Source organism: Chiloscyllium plagiosum, chromosome 5, assembly GCF_004010195.1.
Source record: "Chiloscyllium plagiosum isolate BGI_BamShark_2017 chromosome 5, ASM401019v2, whole genome shotgun sequence".
In the NCBI taxonomy this organism is placed as follows: domain Eukaryota; kingdom Metazoa; phylum Chordata; class Chondrichthyes; order Orectolobiformes; family Hemiscylliidae; genus Chiloscyllium; species Chiloscyllium plagiosum.
Window position 1 is genome coordinate 75156942 of NC_057714.1, and position 21030 is coordinate 75177971.

Consider the following 21030-nt stretch of genomic DNA (forward strand, 5'->3'; position numbering starts at 1 on the left):
CATGGTAAACAAACAGGATCAATAAACCCTAAGATTGAACCAATTGGATTTCACACCTGTTTAAAACAAAAAGTCAAATCAAATGACACCAGGTTATCATCCAATAGGTTTATTTGAAATCAGAAGCTTTCAGAGTGCAGTCCCTTCAGACGAAGGAGCAGTGCTCCGAAAGCTTGAGATTTCAAATAAACCTGTTGGATTATAATCTGGTGTCTTGTGAATTCTGACTTTGTCCACCTCAGTTCAACAACAGCACCTCCACATCATGGTTTTTTAAAAAAAGTGATCGAGAAACTCAGCAGATCTGGTTGCATCTGTGGAGAGGGAAGCAGAGTTAACCTTTCAAGTTATGACTTCTTTTGACTTATCCAGTATTACCATCAGCTGGGAACATAAACAATACTTCCAAAGTTTACAACCATGCAGGAGAAAGTGAGGTCTGCAGATGCTGGAGATCAAAGTTGAAACTTTATTGCTGGAACAGCACAGCAGGCCAGGCAGCACCCAGGGAACAGGAGATTCGACGTTGCGGGCACAGGCCCTTCATCCTGAAGACGGGCCTGCGGCCGAAACTTCGAATCTCCTGATATTCCTGAAGAAGGGCCTGTGCCCGAAACGTCGAATCTCCTGTTCCCTGGATGCTGCCTGACCTGCTGTGCTGTTCCAGCAATAAAGTTTCAACTTTACAACCATGCAGAAAACCTACCCTATACATATCTGCGTCAGCTTTTATTTTGATTAACAAACATTCTCTGAATACCTTCCTACAATCTAATGATTAATCATTCACCATTATTTCAGTTTCCCATCATCCAACCAACTTGGTATCTAAGATGCTGCTGTTCTTTTTTATTTCCATGGACTTTAACTAGGCAACAAAAGGTAACTCCTACTTTTGTTTCATAACTCCATCTCTAACGCCGCTGTGTTTTCATCTTGCTTGTCTTACATCAAGTTTTTGATGATCTGTATTTTACCTAAACATTGGAAAGATGAAAACCCTCATCATAAACTACATTCACATGACAGTTTCATTGCCCCTGGCTTTTTTTTAAACACTGATTGAATACATGTGCAAGTTGCTGCTCTTAATGTTCTGGGTAGCTATGTGTTAGTATTTGACTCTACAAGTGGCAGTAATGTAAATTCTTAAAAAGTAATTTATCAGTTGGTCAAAAGTTGGTTGGAGTCATTTGTGTTTATTACCTGATTAATACATCAAAAGACTACAAGTAACATTTTTGCCTTGATTTTCAACCTACTTTTCCTACTTATTTTTAAATGAAAGAAAACGAGTGAAGTATATATTTTTAAACAAGAAGCAGGTATTACTGTTTTCCAAGAAACTGCTTTCTGCCAAATCCTGGAGTTTTCAAAACAAACTTTCTAAAGAATTCGTTGTTCTGATATTGGTTGAAGATGTTTTGTTTCCTTTTTAATCTCATTGAGCGTCATACAGCACAAAAACAGACTCTTCGGTCTAACACGTCTGCACTAACCAAGTATCCAAAACTAAACTCGTCCCATTTGTCTGCATTTGACCCATATTCCTCCACACCTTTTTTTTTCATGTACCTGTCCACGAAGTCTTTTAAATATTGTAATTGTATCTACCTACCATATTGTCTGGCAGCTCATTTTAAGTATCGGTCTGATCTTTCAATAAAAAAAGATGTCATATAACCATTAATGATTTATTAAAAAGAACAACTGTTTGTATGTACCATGAGATACCTGCAAAACTACTTGGTAAGAAAGCTCAAGAGTTTTATTATGAAAAATAGATGGAGATAAGTCCCATCACATGGCCTTTTAAAATGTTTATTTGTAACTAACTGAAGTAAATACATGTCTCCTAGAAGCAATACATGTACACAGAAGGAAGTTGAATATAATCCCCATATTATCTCAGTTTCAATTCCACACCCATATTTTATTATTCCCTCCATTATAAAACAATAACTTGTGGAATTAAAAGCAGATATAGTTTGGACTATGAGTCTGAAGTTTCTCATCAACACAATTTCAGCTATGTGAAAATGATAGTACATGAATATCCAAACATTTCCTTATTATGTCCAATTCTATATTTTTGTTCATTGCACAAAGTTACTCAAGTAATATTTAGTTCAATTCAAATTCTGTTTTTTTACATAATCTTACATTTCTACTCAAAACACAGGTTTCCCTTTGCCAGGAAATGTAATTCTAAGCAGCTAATAAAGGCTTGATGAGTTTCAATTTTATCCTTCAGCCTGGGAGGCGAGTTTAATATTGGACTACATGCTGAACAAGAGCTTTAACCTTCTTTACCTGTGATGGCATTGTTCAAAAACCTCTCCATGTAGTGAGTCATTAATACGTGTAATCCAAGCCAAATGCATATTCCCTGGAGCACATTCTCAGCAGATATCTCAAAATGTACTTTAGTTGCTCACATGAACAGAATTACCCTCTCCAGAATGGGTATGAATACTTCAGATCATCTGAGGCAAGTTGAGAAATGATCAGAATCCAGTCATTTTTTTAAGAAAGTGCTTGGTTGGCAAGAATGTAATCATTGCTAAAATGAGATGGGAAGATTAGGCTTTTGTCTTGCACTCATCAGGAATAAAACACAAGAGCTGGACTTTGAAAAAGAGATACCAGTTATTCAGCATGACAAGAAGGTGCTGACCCACATGCACACATACATTTTGTGTGGTGAATTTGTACTTGCAGAGTTACATTGCACTTTGCTCAAAAACTGCATACATTCATGTAGAACTCTGAGCTCTGCATGAATTTATGTAAAACTCTGTTATCTCACTTTTTAGATTAGAATCAATCTAAACATCAGGTCATAGACAGAGAACACAGGGGGCTAACACCTTCAACATATTGTCTAGCTATCACCATTGTTAACAGCTAACCCGAGAATGCAACTTTAAAAAAAAGGTTTTGTGATTTACACATGAAAGAAGTGAAACTATCACTGTATTCTAACAGATGAAAGGCTTAACAGACAATCAATTTTTCAATGTATAATTTCAGTTACATCTCACTGCAAATTTTTGCTATAAATTCTGTGTTACGATCGAGCCCTCCACAATCACCTGATGAAGGAGCGTCGCTCCAAAGACTAGTGTGCTTCCAATTAAACCTGTTGGACTATAACCTGGTGTTGTGTGATTTTTAACTTTGTATACCCCAGTCCAACACCGGCATCTCCAAATCATAATTAGAACAATTAACTGTCATTCTTTGTTCTCAGACCAAGTGGATAGACTCTGATTTTACATGATGTTATCATGGGAATACTGACCGTCCCCACTGGCTTGCAAGCATCCACTAGTTGAGCATGATTTGCATACTATCTGCTGTGAATGGTCAACTGCTGGGTTGTTTGATACTGTCATCAGTCGTTGGGATGTATGGTCAACATGCCTGACATCACACCAGCACTAAAGCCCATTACATATTTATAAGGTTGATCTTTTTGGTTTGAGGTCAGCAATCTATTAGTGGAGAAAGCCGCATGTGGATTTACTCAAAGTAACAGCATGCAAATATCAATACAAATACAGTGTTGAAATTAGTAACAAGCTTTCAATAAATTCCATTCATGCTGATGTACCACAAAATTTCTTGTTCTGTGTTAGGCACCAGAAACTCTGAGATTGCCTTTATTTTTGTTTCTCCACATCTACACTATGACCCAAAGAAGTAGTCTTTCCTTTGGTAAATTTATTGTTAGAAAAATTTAAGGCAATCGTTCCTCTTTGTAACCAATCAAATGGTTTGTTTATGCGTTGTAAGTGTTCTATCCCAGGCTTGACTGAAAATAACCAACTCATCAACGTGTACATCATCTTTTGATAACCTTGTTAGTTATTTGTTGAAAAACTTGCTTGGGCACTTTTCATTTCAAACAGCATGACTGTTACATTGTATATCCACAGTTACAAAAGTTGATATTTCTTTCGTTGCAGTAGTCAATGAAACTTGCTAATATCCATTTAACAAGTCAATTTTTGTAATGTGCTCGTCCAATCCTCTTAATGTGTCCTCCAGTCATGAAGACACCTTTTTTACTGTATTGACTTTGTAATAATATTTACATTATCATTGTGATCCATCTGGTGATGAGATGACTCTTTAGAACTGAGAAGAGGGATTTCTTCAACCAGAGGGTAATTAATCTGTGGAACTCATTGCTTCAGAAGGCTGAGGAGACAAAGTCATTGAGTATAGTTAAGACTTCAAAGTTTGTGAGAAGATTTGTAGCTCAGGTACTCGTTGTTGTGATTCTGTTCGCCGAGCTGGGAATTTGTGTTGCAGATGTTTTGTCCCCTGTCTAGGTGACATCCTCAGTGCTTGGGAGACTCCTGTGAAGCGCTTCGATGATGTTTCCTCTGGCATTTATAGTGGTTTGTCTCTGCCGCTTCCGGTTGTCAGTTCCAGCTGTCCGCTGCAGTGGCCGGTATATTGGGTCCAGGTCGATGTGTTTGTTGATAGAATCTGTGGATGAGTGCCATGCCTCTAGGAATTCCCTGGCTGTTCTCTGTTTGGCTTGTCCTATAATAGTAGGATTCATATTAATGCCGGACGAAACATCACAGAAGCACTTCACAGGAGTCTCCCAAGCACTGAGGATGCCACCTAGACAGGGGATGAAACGTCTGCAACACAAATTCCCAGCTCGGCGAACAGAACCATAACAATAGTTAAGATTGAAATAGTTGGATTGTTGATTGGTAAGGGATCAAGGGTTACAGGGACAAGGCAGGAGAGTGGGGGTGAGAAACATATCAGTCATGATCAAATAGCAGAGCCACCTCGATGGGCTGAATGGCCTGATTCTGCTCCTATGTCTTCTGGTCTTATTTTGCTGTACAACATTGTGCTATGTCAATGTCACAATTGTGACATATTCCAGCAGTTTATGTAGCCATTATACAGTATCTTGCTTTAACCAAATCACCATGACTGAAAGACAAAGCGGCCCAGTTCTTGATGCCCCTACACTCCACTATGCTGAGTCAGTGAGTGCTGCCCCACTCAAGGAGCTGGTCCGATCTCAGTCCATGTGGTTGACCAGGTCACAGAATCTTGGTCTTACTGGAGTCCAGGGATTGAGCTGCAGTCAGTCCTGCAGATTTAGTGCATTCAGTCCAGCCTTTACGGCTACTTTAGTTGGGATGTTATGGGAACATCAATCCAGAGCTTGGGCCATGCTCATTTGGGACTGTCCTCCCAAGTTAGTATGGGGAGGTAGCCCACAGTAAGTATTTGAGAATGAATGCTATTAGGGACGGCCCATGCAGAAAGTGGGAGGCTCAAGTCTGGGGTTGGGATTCATTTGACTGGGTCACAAAAGGAAGGATGAGTTTGAAAGGGGCAATTCAAGACAGCAGGACAGGATCTCTTAGATCACTGGTGGGGACAGGAAGCTGCTGTGGGAGAGGAGTTTCACAAGTGAGAATAACTCTGGCCTCAACATAAGCAAAGTGAATGGTCAACCAGGGCATAACAGTGGGTTTTCTGGCTAAAATGGGGACAATAAATGTTATATAAAGAGGGATGATGGGAATGGTGGTGCTAGAAGGTCACCGTGGATGCAAGGTCTGGAACACAAAAGGGAATGTGAAGAATGGGGTGGGTAGGATCATCCTGTATCTCAACTGGAGCTATATTTCCCCAATCAGGCTTCAAAGTCGAAACCTTGGCATCTTCGATTCAAAGTCACTAATTGCACTAATTCCACAAAGTGGCTAGCACCACGTGCAGAGCTGGTGAAGTAAGTTACCGTTATTCTCTTTAGCAGCAGAATATGATTTTTGAATACGAGGCTCTGCTAAGAGCACTTATATTGATCATGCATTTACGAATTGTGTGATGTCATCTGGAACATCAAATTAAATTTCATTGAAAGCTTATTCTTTTTGCAATGTTGTGAGATATTTTATCATGTCAGAAGACAAATAGAGGGATTGGGTGTTATGGAAGTCATTGGGAGAGGTTTTAATAGTGATGCAGGAGTAGGAAATATGGTGAGGGAGGTGGAAACACATTGGGGAAGAGAAGTTTGAGAAGATGAAGTTGGTAAGAGAATTGAGTGGACATGATGCATGCAGCAGTGAGAATCATAGAGCAAGAGGCATGGTGAGAGGCCTGTACAGTGGCAGGGTTAGAGTGAGTGCTGGTCTTTTGTGGGTGAGGTAACTGAATGAAAATGGTGGTACTCAGCCTTGTGAAACATAGAAGGTCATTTAACTTCTCCTGCTAAGCATTCCTTTTAACCTGGGACACAGCACTGAACAAAGCTGCTCAGTTGATCTGCGCTGGTTGTCGATCCTTTGGAGTGGCCTCCTTTGCTGGGTGGCAGGCGAGAGGACTGTTCTTCTTTTGACAGCCCATTTACTAGCACCTCCAGGCTTCTGTTGACAGAGCAAAGAGCTAACTGCCTTTTGGACTATGTCCTTCAGGTTAACAGTGCAGGACTACAGTATGAAGGACAGTTCTTGGCTTGCAATGTCTGAAAAGCTGTTGAGCTGGGAGTGAAATATGGCGGCAGTGATGTAAATGTTGCAAAGTCGTGGTAGCAGTGAGCCCTTCCATCTGTTTTGATGCACGATTTCAGGAGCTGGGTGCTATAGAAGCCAGTAACAGAACTAATGAGCTGAAGAGCAGAAGACTGCTTAAGAAAACTCAACATGGGCCTTGATAGGCTACTTACCATTAATCTCATTGATAAAAAACACTGATAAAATGGGAAAACTTGACCCCATGTCTCACCTTCTACATGCACACAATATAGAAACACAAATCAAACTTAAAGCCATACATGGTCCTCAAACAAAGATATCCAAAGAATAGTAAGAATAAGAATAGTAAGCATTTTCAACATGATTTTTGAACTGCGAGGAGGTCAGTCAGTGACACTGAGAGGGTTTTGGCAGCTGTGGAATGGGCTAATGCAATTTAACTACAGAGCAGTGGAAAGTGACACATTTTGATCAGGAGAGCATGGGCTGGTATTTTCTCAAGAATAAATTTGTAAAAAGGGTGCAGGGAAACAGATCTAGAGGTATAGGTGCACAAATAATTGAAGGATGGATTGTGAAAATGATTAAAACGTGTTGGAACTCAACTGAAATATTGTGTTGTATGCTGGATACTACACTTTTAGAAGAATGTGAAAGCAATGGAGAGAGTGTAGAACTCATCAGTGAAGTGAAGGTTGAGAGAATATTTAGTAGTGGCATTTAGTTTCAAATGTGTCTGGACAGTGTAGATAAGAAGAGCCTGCTCCCATTGGAAGGGTCAAGGACTAGAGAACACCTCAGTGTATGGTACATTCAAAGAAATAAGATAATCGTCCAAACAGAAAATGTACAGGGCTATAGGAAAATGTCAGGGGAGTGGGGTTAGCTAGCAGACAGCCAGCACAAAAATGAAGGGCTAAGTGGCCTCATGTGTTTTTGATGATTCCCCATAATTTTTAAATTTCCCAATTCCTCTAAGTCAGAAAATCACCTCCAATTATGTTGTGACAGTAAAAGATTTGAACAGACTGTTTTCCAAGTTGACACTCAATCCCAAAAAAATTGGTTTCAAAGTTATACATTTCTGATCATAATCCATAATCAATAAGGATATAATTTAATATGCAGTAATGTATAGTTTTAGTTATGAAATATTTTAGGTAAAAGAAAACAGCAATGAAATTAATAATTCAAACCTGCAGCAGCAAGGAATGAGATGTAAGCAGACCAGCAGACCTTTTTGAATGCTGAGTGACCCATTCCTGCTCTTAATTCATATGTTCACATTTTGGACCCACCCTTGAAAACATCATTCATTGAAGTATGTAAATTGGGTCCACTTACTTTTATTTATGAGAATGGGGAACTCTATCTTTGGAGACTTATCAACTTTTCTGACATCTAATATCAGGTTACCATTTTATTTTCCTGAACACTATGGTGCCAAAAACTGTTTATCTTAAAACAATTATTTACATGATGCATAATTTAAAAACTTTGAATCTTACTGTGAAACTTTCAAAGACTAGCTGGCAATTTAAGTTATTCAATAACCTTTTTATGATGCAGAAAATTACGTCTTCAAGTCAAGGGGCAATAAAAATCTATATTTAGCCGATTGTTGTCATAGTCTTAAGCAGTTAAACCATTGGCAGAGTATGAAGAAGTGGCACAAGTAGTGTGCAATTATTACAGCTGAGTGGAATTCACGATAAAGAAATGATTTCAGGCAAGAAAATCAAGTTTTTTGTGTTTGAAGTCCTTCAGTTTGCTGCTCTGTGTGTTCCAACAATTGTTGTTGCAGAGCGGTTTGCCTCCATTGTCATGGCAAAAGATAAACCTGCGGACTTAAAATCATATCAACTCATATTGGCCTGTTCAGTGGCTTATGTTGCATGTGTATCTTTGATTGTTTGGGTTCCAGTGAAGTTTCTGATGTTCAAGAAGCGCATTCTGTCCAAAGTGAAAGAATGGTATGTGTTTGGAAATCACTGTATTCAAATGTATGACACGCATTTTTAGAAAATATTTGGTATTTGTTGCATTATCCATTCCACAAATAATAATGAAAGGCAAATTCACAGGGAACTCACCATCTGAATCTTACCAACATATTTGGTTTCCTCTGAAGTGTTTGTTAGCCAAATGGATGGGAATCTTATATAAAAACTGAAAGAACTGCAGATGCTGTAAATTAGAAACAAAAACAGAAGTTGGTGGAAAAGCTCAGCAGGTCAGGCAGCAAAGAGAAATCAAAGTTAATGTTTTGGGTCCGATGACCCTTCCTCAGAGCCTTATGGTCTTTCACTTCTGGACATAGGTTTAAATCCTCATTAGTGGGATGAATGTTTTATTTTTCTGCTCACTATTAAAATAACCCAGTTCTGAGTCCAGAGTGAAAGCAATAGGTTCGTATGAAATTAAAAGTTTTAATTTCAGTACTTTCTTTTTCTGCACCATCTTAGATTTTGTTTTGCTGTTGAGGTTACTAGTTAGGTTTATTCTTTGCAAAAGGTAAGACAAATTTTGGTGTATACCTTCACCACGTAATCACTATCCTAGAATGTTTCATCTTGACATTAACTAAGAAGACAATGTTCTTTATAAAAGCAAATTACTGCGAATGCTGGAATCTGAAATTAAAAGAGAAGATGCTGGACAATCTCAGCAGGTCTGGCAGCATCTGTACAGTGAGAAAAGAGCTGACGTTTTGAGTCTAACTGATTCTTTGTCACAGCTTTGACAAAGGGTCAATTAGACTCAAAACATCAGCTCTTTTCTCTCCGGACAGATGCTGCCAGACCTGCTGAGATTTTCCAGATAATGTTCTTTGTTGTTTTAATTATGGACACTTTTACCATTTAAGTTATCCAGCTCGATACTAAACTTTAAATTATGGGTCTGTGTTATAGTCTGAGTTGTTCAATTGAAAGCTGGTTCATCATTTAATCTTCTGTGAGAAAATTGGCAGTTGTGTTGTCACATATCTATAATTAATGCAATTTAACAGTGGAATGCTTCAACATTATGTAAGAATGTAATTAAATCATTAAGGAGTTGCACTTTCTTTTAAAAAAATAGACTTTTCCTTTTATAGAAATAAATTTAAAAATCATAGGTTAACAATTTTGTAAGTAAGGCCTGTTCAAATCTAATAATGGGATAGTACATTGAAATTTGTGTTATCAAGTATATACTATGTTGCACTTTTTTTTGTTTATCTTACTCCATATTAAGCTTTAAGAAAGTTTAGGCAGATGAATTTAAAAAGTTGTGCTGTGAGAAATGTTTGTTCAAATTTATTAAAATTGCAGTCTTACCTTTTTTTAACAGTAAGATGTCAATAAAATTTATTGCAATTATCACACAGTAACAACTCTTTGCAATATACTGGAAACAATAATATTTTTCAGAGGATTTTATATTTGCATTTCAGGCAACCAGCTTTGCTTATGCATTTGATTTTCACCACGTTACCTTGCTTTGGGTTTATAATTGCTGGCTCTCAGGTAATGGATGCTAAATTGTTTTCATTATATTGTGCTGTTACCTAGAATTCAACCGCTTTCAAAAAATACATAGCAAACACATAAATTGCTGGAGAAACACAGCAAGCCAGGCAGCGTCTGTGGACAGAAAACAGAGTTAGTGTTTCAAGTCCAATTTCTTCAGAACCTTTCTCTCAGTGAAATAGGAAAACAACTGAATTCATGGTTGGAGGAATGGTTCTCTAGAGGACTTGGGTTTCCTGAGACATTTGATTCAGTCCTGGAAGACGTGCAACCTGGCTAGGCCAGATAAATTGTACCAAGAGAACACAGTGGGGTGGTATGATAGTTTAAACTGCTCCCAATAGAATTAATTTGCCGGGGTGTGGAAACAGGAAACTGTGAAACCAAGGGGTACAGAGATTTAGGACAACAAAGTAGAATTAAACTAGTAAAAAAAGGCAAGTTCTTAAAAGGGGTCAAAGTAGCAGTAAAAGAGAATGGGATAATTGCAAATTAAATTTGTTTGACATTGATGTGTAATTGTGGTAAATAACATTGTAAACTGTAGATGCAGATCATCAGATGGAAATCACAACGTTGCAGCAACAATGGAGATTCATCAAAGGCAGGGCCAAGCACTAAATATTCCTAGGTACAATAGGGAAGAGAAGAATGGAAGAGGAAGTTGTAATGCTATAGGTGAATATAACAACAGTCAGGGTGGGGCAAAGAGAGAGAGTGTATTCAAGATAATTTTTTACAGCAGTATCTTTCCAGTCTAATAGGGCAGGAGGCATTTATGGATCTGGTTCTGGGGAATCAAGTGTCAGTAGAAGAATGTTTTGGGGACAATGATCATAGATTCTTAAGATTTGGGTATCTTAAGGCCATGAAATACAACAAGAATAATCTAGAGTAAAAAATAATTAATTAGGAGAGGGCAAACTTCAAAATGTTGTGATAACTGGGCTAGATAGATTGAAACCAGAGATTGGTAATAAAACTGCAGCAAAATAATGGGCTGCCTCTGGAGGAGATAGTTCAGATGCAGTCAACAGATGCTGGGATTAGATGAAAAAAGTGGTAGGGAATATGAAGAAGTTGAAAAAAAGGTGTACACAGTGGATGTCTGGTGGAATCTATGAGAACCAGATTAAATGTAAAAAGGTTCAGAGGGGAAGTAATAAAAAAAGCATAAAACATAATAAGAAAAGACTGGCAGCTAACATGAAAGGGGATTCAGAAGTTATCTTTACACATTTAAAAAGTAAAATGCAATTAAAGGATGAATGGAGCTTATTAGGGATCTTAAAGTGGATTTATGTATGGAAGCATGGATATGGCTGTTGTACTAAATGAATACTTTGCCCAAATTGTAATGGAAGAGGGGGTAGTCAAGACATGAATGGGCCTAAAATTGATAAAGTAGAGGTATTAGAAAGGCAAGTTGTACTTAAAATTAATAAGTCACCAGGTCCAGATGTGATGCGTTTAAAGATACTTAGGGAAATAAGGGTGAAATTTGTTTAGGTATTGGCCTTAATCTTTTAATCCTCTTTCGATATGGGTCTGCAAGAGGACTTGAGAATTGCAAATGTTACAGGTTTGTTCAAAAAAGTAAGCTTAGGATCAGGAACAACCGGCACATCAATCTTACCTCAGTGGGAAAGCTTTTCAGAAACAATAATTCAGTATAAAATAAACACACTCCTGGGTAACTGTGGATTAAAAATGCAAATGCTAATTTGTTAAGAACAACTCACACATAACTGCTAACAAAAGCAAAATACTATAGATGCTGGAAATCTGAAATAAAAACACACAATGCTAGACTGTAAATCTTCAGTAGATCTGATGGCATCAGTAGAGAAAGAAACAGAGTTAACAATTTAGGTCCATAGAATTAGATGTAGGGTTACTGACCTGAAAAATTAACAAATATTTCTTTGCACAGATGCAACCTGGCATGCTGACTTTTTCTTCCTCTGATGTCTGTTTTAACCTTGCAGGTGATTCAGATACGGTAATAGTGAAAATTGATGAAAGTAACCTGGTTATGTGGTGAATATGGACATTCAAAGGGCATTTGATCAAATGTCACGTTACAGAATATCAACAGAGTTAAAATTAAACATACAGTAGCAGGTGATATGAAATTATAATATGAATTTATTCAAAGTTTGTGAGAAGATTTGTAGCTCGGGTGCTCGTTGCTGTGGTTCTGTTCGCCGAGCTGGAAGTTTTTGTGCAAACGTTTCGTCCCCTGTCTAGGTGACATCCTCAGTGCTTGGGAGCCTCCATGGGAGTTTGTACACTACATTAGTTTTGCTCATGTTGGGTATCGGGTCCTTCGTTCTGGTGAGTCTGAGTGTGGCTGTTGGTTTGTGTGCTGTTATAAGTCCTAGTGGTCGCAGTAGTCTGAATGAATGAATTTATGAATTTTAAATTATGTGACAGAGAACATTGAGTACTAGTGAACATTTACTTTTGCATTGGAGGATGGGATGTTGTAGACTTTCCCAGGAGTTGATGTTATTGCTTCTACTTTTATCAATGACCTATATATGTGCACACAACAATTTCAGAACTTGTGGATGGCTCACAACTCAGGAACTTGAGCAGAATAGTGACTATTTCTAAAGGACATAGACAAACTGAGGGAAGTACAGACATTTGGCAGGTGAAATTTACTGGAGAGAAGTGTGACATCATACATCTTGATGGTGAGAATAAAGGAGAAGTTATAGAAATAAAAGTTACAATTCGAACACCAGATCAGCGGTACCTGCCCAAAGTATAGATGGTAGCAATATAAGTTACAAAAGCATTTGGGATCTTGAGTTTTCTAATAAGTGGAATAAAATACAAAAACAAAGAAGTTAAGATTAATATGTTAAAAACAAAGGTCTGGCCTCAAATGGAGTGTTATATCCAGTTCCTGAAGGATATATCTGCTCGATAAAATAAACTTGCGTTTCACCACTTTGAGGAAGACTAAGGGACATTGAAGTTACTAATTTATAATACGGTATGCAATATTGTCATGGCTATATTTGCCATTACATTTGTTTGTGTTGAGCCAAAGAGACAAAATATTGTCGGTTTCATCTCCGATATGGTCTAATCTCATCTTGATCGATAAAGCTATTAAAATTAGGGAGTGGGAACAGAGAGTGAAGTTAAGAAGGGTATTATTCCTGGATATAACCTGATGATGACACGATCATACTTAACTGTGCAACACAAATTTGGTGAGATATTAGACGGCTTCAGAAGAAAACTTTCAAGATCTATTTGTGGGCAGGTATTAGTAATTTTACATAAGGGAGATTAAACTTTAAAGCTTGTTCTTTTTAGAAAAGCAGTAAATTTTACACAATATTCTGCCATACATTATAGACAACATTACAATTAAATCAAGAATTTCAGACAGATTACATCATCATTTATTGAAGAAATGTCTTACAGGCACATGGCTTGGCAATTGCTTCAACGCTTTATGCTGATTTACATTTCTTTCTTCAAAAGGTACAGTCCGGCTTAACCAACATCAAAACATTTTCGGATCTTCCTGTGTCCCTGGTCTTAATGTGCTTGATTATTGTGAATATCATTGAAAACCTGCGTAAGTGGCAGCTGACTGGAAACATTGATGGTAAGCAACTGTCAGGTCATTTGCCTGATTAGCTTTGGTTACAAAAACAGCCCATGTCTTTCTAATACCAATGAATTATCTTACTTGGTACAATTGTTGGCCATAAAACCTGTGAAAGAGAATTTCATTCAGATGGACCGTTCCAGTTTCCAACAACTTTCGGAGTGAAATGTTTTTCCTTATGACCTTCTGGATCCTTTAACAATGATTTTGAATCTATTACTTTTGGAGAAAATGTGTTTTTGCACAGTAGATAGAATGAAAATATTATCATCTGGAACACCTCTTCACCTTTTCTGTTCCAAAGAAAAATTTAACCTATTCCCAACCTCCCCTGATAACTTTTAAATCCATCATTCCTGGTAAAATCCTAAAGGCCTCCCATGAAGATTTTAAGATTTTATATTTTTCATGAAATTTGGGACTGTCCACAATATCACAGTGATGCTAACCAGTAACTTTTAAAGGCTGATCTAACCCCAAGTAACTATAAGAATTTGATCAACTTAGCTACTCTGTATGTCACCTTTTAAGGATTTGTGGATATAAACACCAAAATCCCTCAACCCATTTTTATTTTTCAAAACAGTACCATTCAGAGTAAAGTGTCATAACATCTTTATCTGCCCAAAGGGCATCATTTGTCACAGTGAACTCCATTTTCTGCACATTTCACCATCTTAAAGCTTATGACTGTCCATATCAATATCTATTACTTCCCATGTTTTGCATCATTTGCAAACTTCATATTATTGCACCTGACTCTGAGTTGTTTATACAAGTCGAAAAGTATAACCCATCCTTAGGGAACAACACTGCAAGCCAATTGGAATATGGTAAACATTAACCCAGCATAATCGTTTGCATCTTGCCAGTGAACAAATTTTATGACCGTACTTGCTTCTTGATTCCACTGTCTTCCATCTTATTGAGATTCTGATGTGGCACTTTGTCAAATACTGTTCAAAATTTCATATGTACAACATATTACACTTCAGTAACCAAGTTTCTGTTATTCCTTCAAGAGAATGTGGCATTGCAAGTTTAGCCAATGTTTATTGTCCATCCCTAACCGCCCTAACAATTTAACAAACTTAAAACATTAGTGACCTTCCAGTTCTTCAGCATTACTCATTTATCCAATAAGGATTGAAGAATTATGTCCAATGCCTGTTATTATGGCCTTTGCTTCTGTATACACTCTACCTGGATGATGTGACTCATCAACGTTAAGTAATGCGAATCTTTTGAGTACACCTCTTTTGCTATCCTATCTATTACTTGCCACTCCTGTTTACTGTAATGTTCACAAGACCCCTTTTCTTGGTGAAGACAGATACAGAATACTTATTTTTAAGACTTCTGTCATATCTTTTGCCTCTACATGAGGATTTCCCTTTGGATTCATAATGGCCAATCTTTTTCCTAGCTGGCTGCTTAAAATTTGTAAGCCATGACGATAGCATAGTGTTACTGAACTAATGATCCTGAGAATGCTTTTGAGGTATTGGGCAGGATTTTCTGGACTCACCCAGGTCTTTTCAAAGGCCAGATAGGGAAACTTAATTGGGCAGGAGTCAAAATTTAGTTTGCTGTCAATATGAGGTTTTGCTCAGAACCTTTCAGGAGTGTCAGGTTTGCTACCTTTATTGTTGGAACCTGTTTTGCATTCATTAGCAAAGTTATGGATAGTCTTTAACTTATGGATAGTCCCAGTCCATTGGAATGATGTTCATAGGCAAAAGCTTGGGAGCCAAAATCAGGATCATCTCATGAAATATCTCAGTCACGTACAGTTTGGCTTGTTGATGTTACACATTTACAGTATTAAGAATTAAGCATAGCTGACAAGTGGCCATACTGATAAGGACGAATATGGTGAACTGCTAGTAAATATTAAAAGAATTGGAACATGGTTTCCAATCAGGATTGATGTGAAATACTACGTTTGTTGACCAAAGGAAAACAATATGTTTAACAGAATAATTTACTTTTAATTCATTTCTTGGACTTTGACATTGCTGGCTGGACCAACATTTATTGCCTGTCCCGAGTTGCCCCTGAGAAGGTAGTGATGAGATGCCTTCTTGAACCACTGTAAGTTGACCCACAATGTCCTTAAGGAGGGAATTACAGGAGTTTGACCCCACAAATGTTATGGAATGGTGATACATTTCCAAGTCAGGATAGTGAGTGGCTTGGAGGGCACTTACAGGGTGATGTTCCCAAGACCCTGCTGCCCTTGTCCTTCTAGATGGAAGTGGTCGTGGGTTTGGAAAGTGCTGTCTAAGGATCTTTGCTGAGGTTCATCCTGCTTTCAAGCTTACTTCCACCTGTTAACTCCTAAAAAACAAAATTCTGCCCAGGGGTTCAATTCCCATTGTGGTAGCTGTAAAATTTAAATTCAATCAATGAAATAAATCTGGAATTTGAAAAAAGGTGCCCAAATATTTGATCATCTTAAAACTCATCTGGTTCATCAATGTTGTTTAAGGAAGGAAACCTTCCATCCTTTTCTGTTCTGGCCCATCTGTGACTCCAGACCTATAGTCATTTGATCGATTCTTTGCTGCATACCAAAATGAATGTGAGAAAGGGATAGTATTGATATTGATAAACTCTCCTCACTAGTATCTGGTGACATGCCCGGATTAGGCGAACTGTCCAACACTAATCAAGCCACAGCCAAATACTCATACTCTCAGAAATATATCGTGGGGCCAATATCCCAGATTCCTTTGTGTGACAAGATTGTGTGACAAATTGGCATATTAGGGAGGGAGTAACCCTGGAAGTACTCAACATTTACTCTGAATCTAATGAAATCTCATAACATTAGGTCAAATCTAGGAAAGGAATCATCCTGCTATCAACTTTAAGTGAAAAATTTGCTTCTACATTACAAAACACTTGGAAAATGCACTGAGAATGGCTCGGGTGCAAAATGTACTCTGATGAGGACTTCACTGTCAAAAGGTATCTCAGTGGTACCTTAACAGCACATTGTCATATTATCTGGAGAAAAGGCTGAGAGGATAAACACAAGGAAATAGCTACTTAACCCTGGCCTTACTGTCATACATGCATGTTCATGACAGTGTTGTAACATGTGACTACTTCTCTGTCATTGTGGAGATGAAGTTCCATCTTTATACTGAGGATGCCCTCTGTCATCTTGTATCACTTTATCACAGGGCTAAATGGTGTAGAAACAGATCAGATCTTGGAGTTTACATTTGGGCATCTATGAAAGCCTGTATGTCATCAGCAGCTTCAGAATTGTATTCAACCACATTTTGTGACCCCATTGTCTGACATATCCCCGCACAGTGGCTCAGTGGTTAGCACTGCTGCCACACAGCGCCAGGGACCCAGGTTCGATTCCAGCCTGTGTGGAGTTTTCACATTCTCCCCATGTCTGCATGGGTTTCCTCTGGGTGCTCTATTTCCTCCCACAATCCAAAGATGTGCAGGTTAGGTGAATTAGCCAAGCTAAATTGCCCATAGTGTTCAGGGATGTGTAGGTTAGGTACATTAGTCAGGGGTAAATGTGGAATAACAGGGTAGGGAATGGGTTTGGATGGAATACTCTTCAGAGGGTCGGTGTGGACTTGTTGAGCCAAAGGGCCTGTTTCCACATCTGGGGATTCTATGTGCCATTATCAGCATGCCAGGGGAGTGGATCCTGGTTCAGTGAGATGTTTAAGAGAACATACCAGAACCACCACTAGGTTTACCTGAAAATGAAGTGCTGACCTGATTAAGCTACACCATTATGCATGCATGTTAAACAGTGGAAACAGCACATGGTGGACAGTGCTAAGTAATCCCACAACCAAATGATCCAATTGAAAATCTGCAGTGCTGCGATATCCAATCATGAATTGTAATAAATAAAAAAAAAATTAACAACTAACAGGAAGCGGATGGTCCACAAATAACTCTAACCTGTGGATGATAGTGCTCAGTCAGTGCAAAACGAATGGTTGAAACCTTTGTAGCTATCTTCAGCCAGAAGTACTGACAGAATAATCCATTTCAGCAAATGATTGCCATCAACTGTTTCAATTCACTCCCCATAACATGAAACAGCTGAGTGCACTGGGAAAGACTGCAGACCCCAACAGACATTTTCTCTGTATCGCTGAACCCATACTTCAGCCGTTCCAGTGCAGCACTGGCAGGGGCATGACTGTCCAGTCTATAAAATACAGAATAAATCCAATCCAGCCACTCACCAATGCCCTATAAAACTGTAACAAAACATTCTGACTTTTATATTCCATTCACTTTGCAACAAATACCAATATTTCATTTTCCTTCAAAATTACTTTCTGTACTTGTGTACTAATATTTCATGATTCGTGTAGTCGGACACCAAGTGCATCTACCTCAGAGCTCTATTGTCAATCAATCAAATCAGCAAGGATTTATTTTTCAAGCAAGTTATTTCATTGATGCACAGTAATATGATAAAATGTCACATATATTGCAAGATCCTCTACATTATATGAAGATCATATGATTAATAGATTCTAGAGTGGATGGCCTGTGGATGTCCTGTGTTTGGAATAGAATTCCCATGGTAATTTGAGAGGGAGGTTACAGAAAGGATATAATTTTTGCTAGAATTTCAAGGTATTTAATTGTAGAAGCTCATGCGACTCCCTTAGATAATTCAATAGTGATAACAATTTTCATTGTGTTTGCAGTGCTGACTTTCTTGCTATAACACTGATTAGATGTTCAGAGCTTGCATGGTTTGGGTACATGGCTCATATGGCAACCAGCTACTTTTCTAACTTCTGAACAGACAGAGCATTGTTTTCCATATTCTAGACTATTAATAAGACCCTGCTAATATCCAAATCATTTATTAACTGCCGCAATCAGTGATGAGGATTTTTAAAAATTGGTTCATGGGATGTGGGCAATGCATTTGATGGCTGATTCTGGTTGCTCTTGAGAATGTAGTGGTGAACTGCCTTCCTGAACTGTTCCAGGCCTTGGAGCAAGTACACCCCCAGTACTGTTTGGAAGGAAGTTTCAGAATTTTGGCCCAACAGGAAAGTTGGAACAGCAGTATAGTTAGTCAAGACAGGAGTGTATGTGGTTTGAAGGGGAAATCGCAGGTGCTGGTTGTCAACGCCACTGTTGCTAGGTGGTAGTGTTCATGTGTTTGGAAGGACACTTACTTGAGGAACTCCCACAGAAATATATGGAGCTGAAATTACAGATCTACAACAATCATAATCACCTTCCTTTGTGCCAAGCAACACCAGAGAAGTTTCCCTCTGATTCCCATTGACACTACTTTTGTTAGGAGTTCTTGATGCCGTACTTGGTCAAATGTGGCCTTGATGTCAAGGAAGTTGCTCTCACCTCATCTCTGGAGTCCAGCTCTCTTGTCCATGTTCGATGCTTTAGTAAGGTCAAAACAAGAGGTTTCAAGTATAGGACCAAGGATATCTTGCTACAATTATACAGGGCATTGGTGAGGCCCCACCAGAATATTGTGTGCAGTTTTCACCTCCTTATCTGAGGAAGGATGTTCTTGTTATAGAGAAAATGCAGGAAAACTTTTACTGAATTGTTTCCTGGGATGACAGGACAGGAGTATGAGGGGAAATTGAGTTGGTTAGGATTGAATTCACTGGAGTTTAGGTGGGATCTCATAGAAACCTATGTAATTCTAACAGGTGTAGACAGATTAGATGCAGGAAGGGTGTTCCTGATGGTGAGGGAGTCCAAAACCAGGGGTCAAATTTTAAAGATGGGGGCAAACCTTTTAGGAGTGAGTTGAAGAGAAATTTCTTCATCTAGAGAGTGGTGAGCCTGTGGAATTCACAGAGAAAATGGTTCAGGCCAAAACATGGTGTTTTCAAGAAGGAGGTAGACATTGCTCTGGTGGCTAAAGGGATCAAGGGGTATGGGGGAGGGCAGGATGAGGGTATTGAGCTGGATGATCAACCATGATCATATTGAATAGCAGAGGATGTTTGAAGGGTTGAATGCCTATTTGCTACCATCTTCCATGTTTATGTGAACTCCTGAACTGAGTGGCCCTGGTTAGAACTCCTAAGTGGAGAAAGTGAGGTCTGCAGATGCTGGAGATCAGAGCTGAAAATGTGTTGCTGGAACAGCGCAGCAGGTCAGGCAGCATCCAGGGAACAGGATAATTGACGTTTCGGGCCTGAAAAAGGGCTTATGCCCGAAATGTCGATTCTCCTGTTCCCTGGATGCTGCCTGACCCGCTGCGCTGTTCCAGCAACACATTTTCAGCTTAGAACTCCTAAGTGTCAGTGAGCGGCAATTGCTAGGCAAATGCTACTTTATAGCACTGTTGATGACACCTTCCATCACTTTGCTGATGATTGACAACAGACTGATGGGGTGGTACTTGGCTGGGTAGGATCTCTCCTGCCTTTTGTATAGGATATACCTCACAATTCTCCAAATTGTGAGGTGGAAGCCACAGTTGTAGCTGTAATGAAACAGTTTGACCAGGGGTGTGGCAAATTATGGAGTATACGTCTTCATTACTATTGCTGGAATGTTGTTAGCGTTCACTGTATCCAGCAACTTCAGCCATTCCTTGACATCAGGCGGAGTGAATTGAATTGACTGAAGACTGACATCTCTGATGTTTGGGACCTCTGAAGGATGCTGAGATGGATTATCCACTTGGTACTTCTAGCTGATGATTACTGAAAATGCTTCAGCCTTATTTTTTTCACCGACGTGATGGGCTTTCCTATCATTGCGGGAATATTTATGCAGTGAGTTGGTCTGTCTATCATCATTGATGACTAAATGTGTTTGGATTGCACAGAGTTTAGATCTTATCTATTAGTTGTGGAATCACTTTGCTCTATCACTTGCTTTTATGCTGTTCTGCTTTTTGACATACAAAATTTTGTTGGTAAAATTCTAGAATCCAACATTAAGGATGAAGTTTCTAAATTCTTGGGAGAGCAGGGTCGAAATTAGAACATGTCAACATGGATTTAGTAAGGGGAGGTCGTGCCTGACAAACCTGTTGGAATTCTTTGAAGAGGTGACAAGTAGGTTAGACCAGGGAAACCCAGTGGATGTGGTCTATCTAGACTTCCAAAAGGCCTTTGATAAGGCACCACACGGGAGGCTGCTGAGCAAGGTGAGGGCCCATGGTATTTGAGGTGAGCTACTGGTATGGATTGAGGATTGGCTGTCTGACAGAAGGCAGAGAGTTGGGATAAAAGGTTCTTTTTCAGAATGGCAGCCGGTGACAAGCGGTGTCCCGCAGGATTCAGTGTTGGGGCCGCAGCTGTTCACATTATATATTAATGATCTGGATGAAGAGACTGGGGGCATTCTA

General features: G+C 38.8%; 1 protein-coding gene across 1 annotated transcript in view; it reads left to right on the forward strand.

Moving 5' to 3' along the window:
* Positions 1 to 8185: 8185 nt before the first annotated feature.
* LOC122550301 (transmembrane protein 236-like) overlaps positions 8186 to 21030 on the forward strand; it is a 16567-nt gene continuing 3722 nt past the window's right edge. Inside the window, exons 1-3 of the mRNA XM_043691039.1 lie at positions 8186 to 8500; positions 9964 to 10036; positions 13547 to 13673. Of these exons, the coding sequence (XP_043546974.1) occupies positions 8247 to 8500; positions 9964 to 10036; positions 13547 to 13673 (454 nt within the window). The 5' untranslated portion in view covers positions 8186 to 8246. The remainder of the gene's footprint in view (positions 8501 to 9963; positions 10037 to 13546; positions 13674 to 21030) is intronic.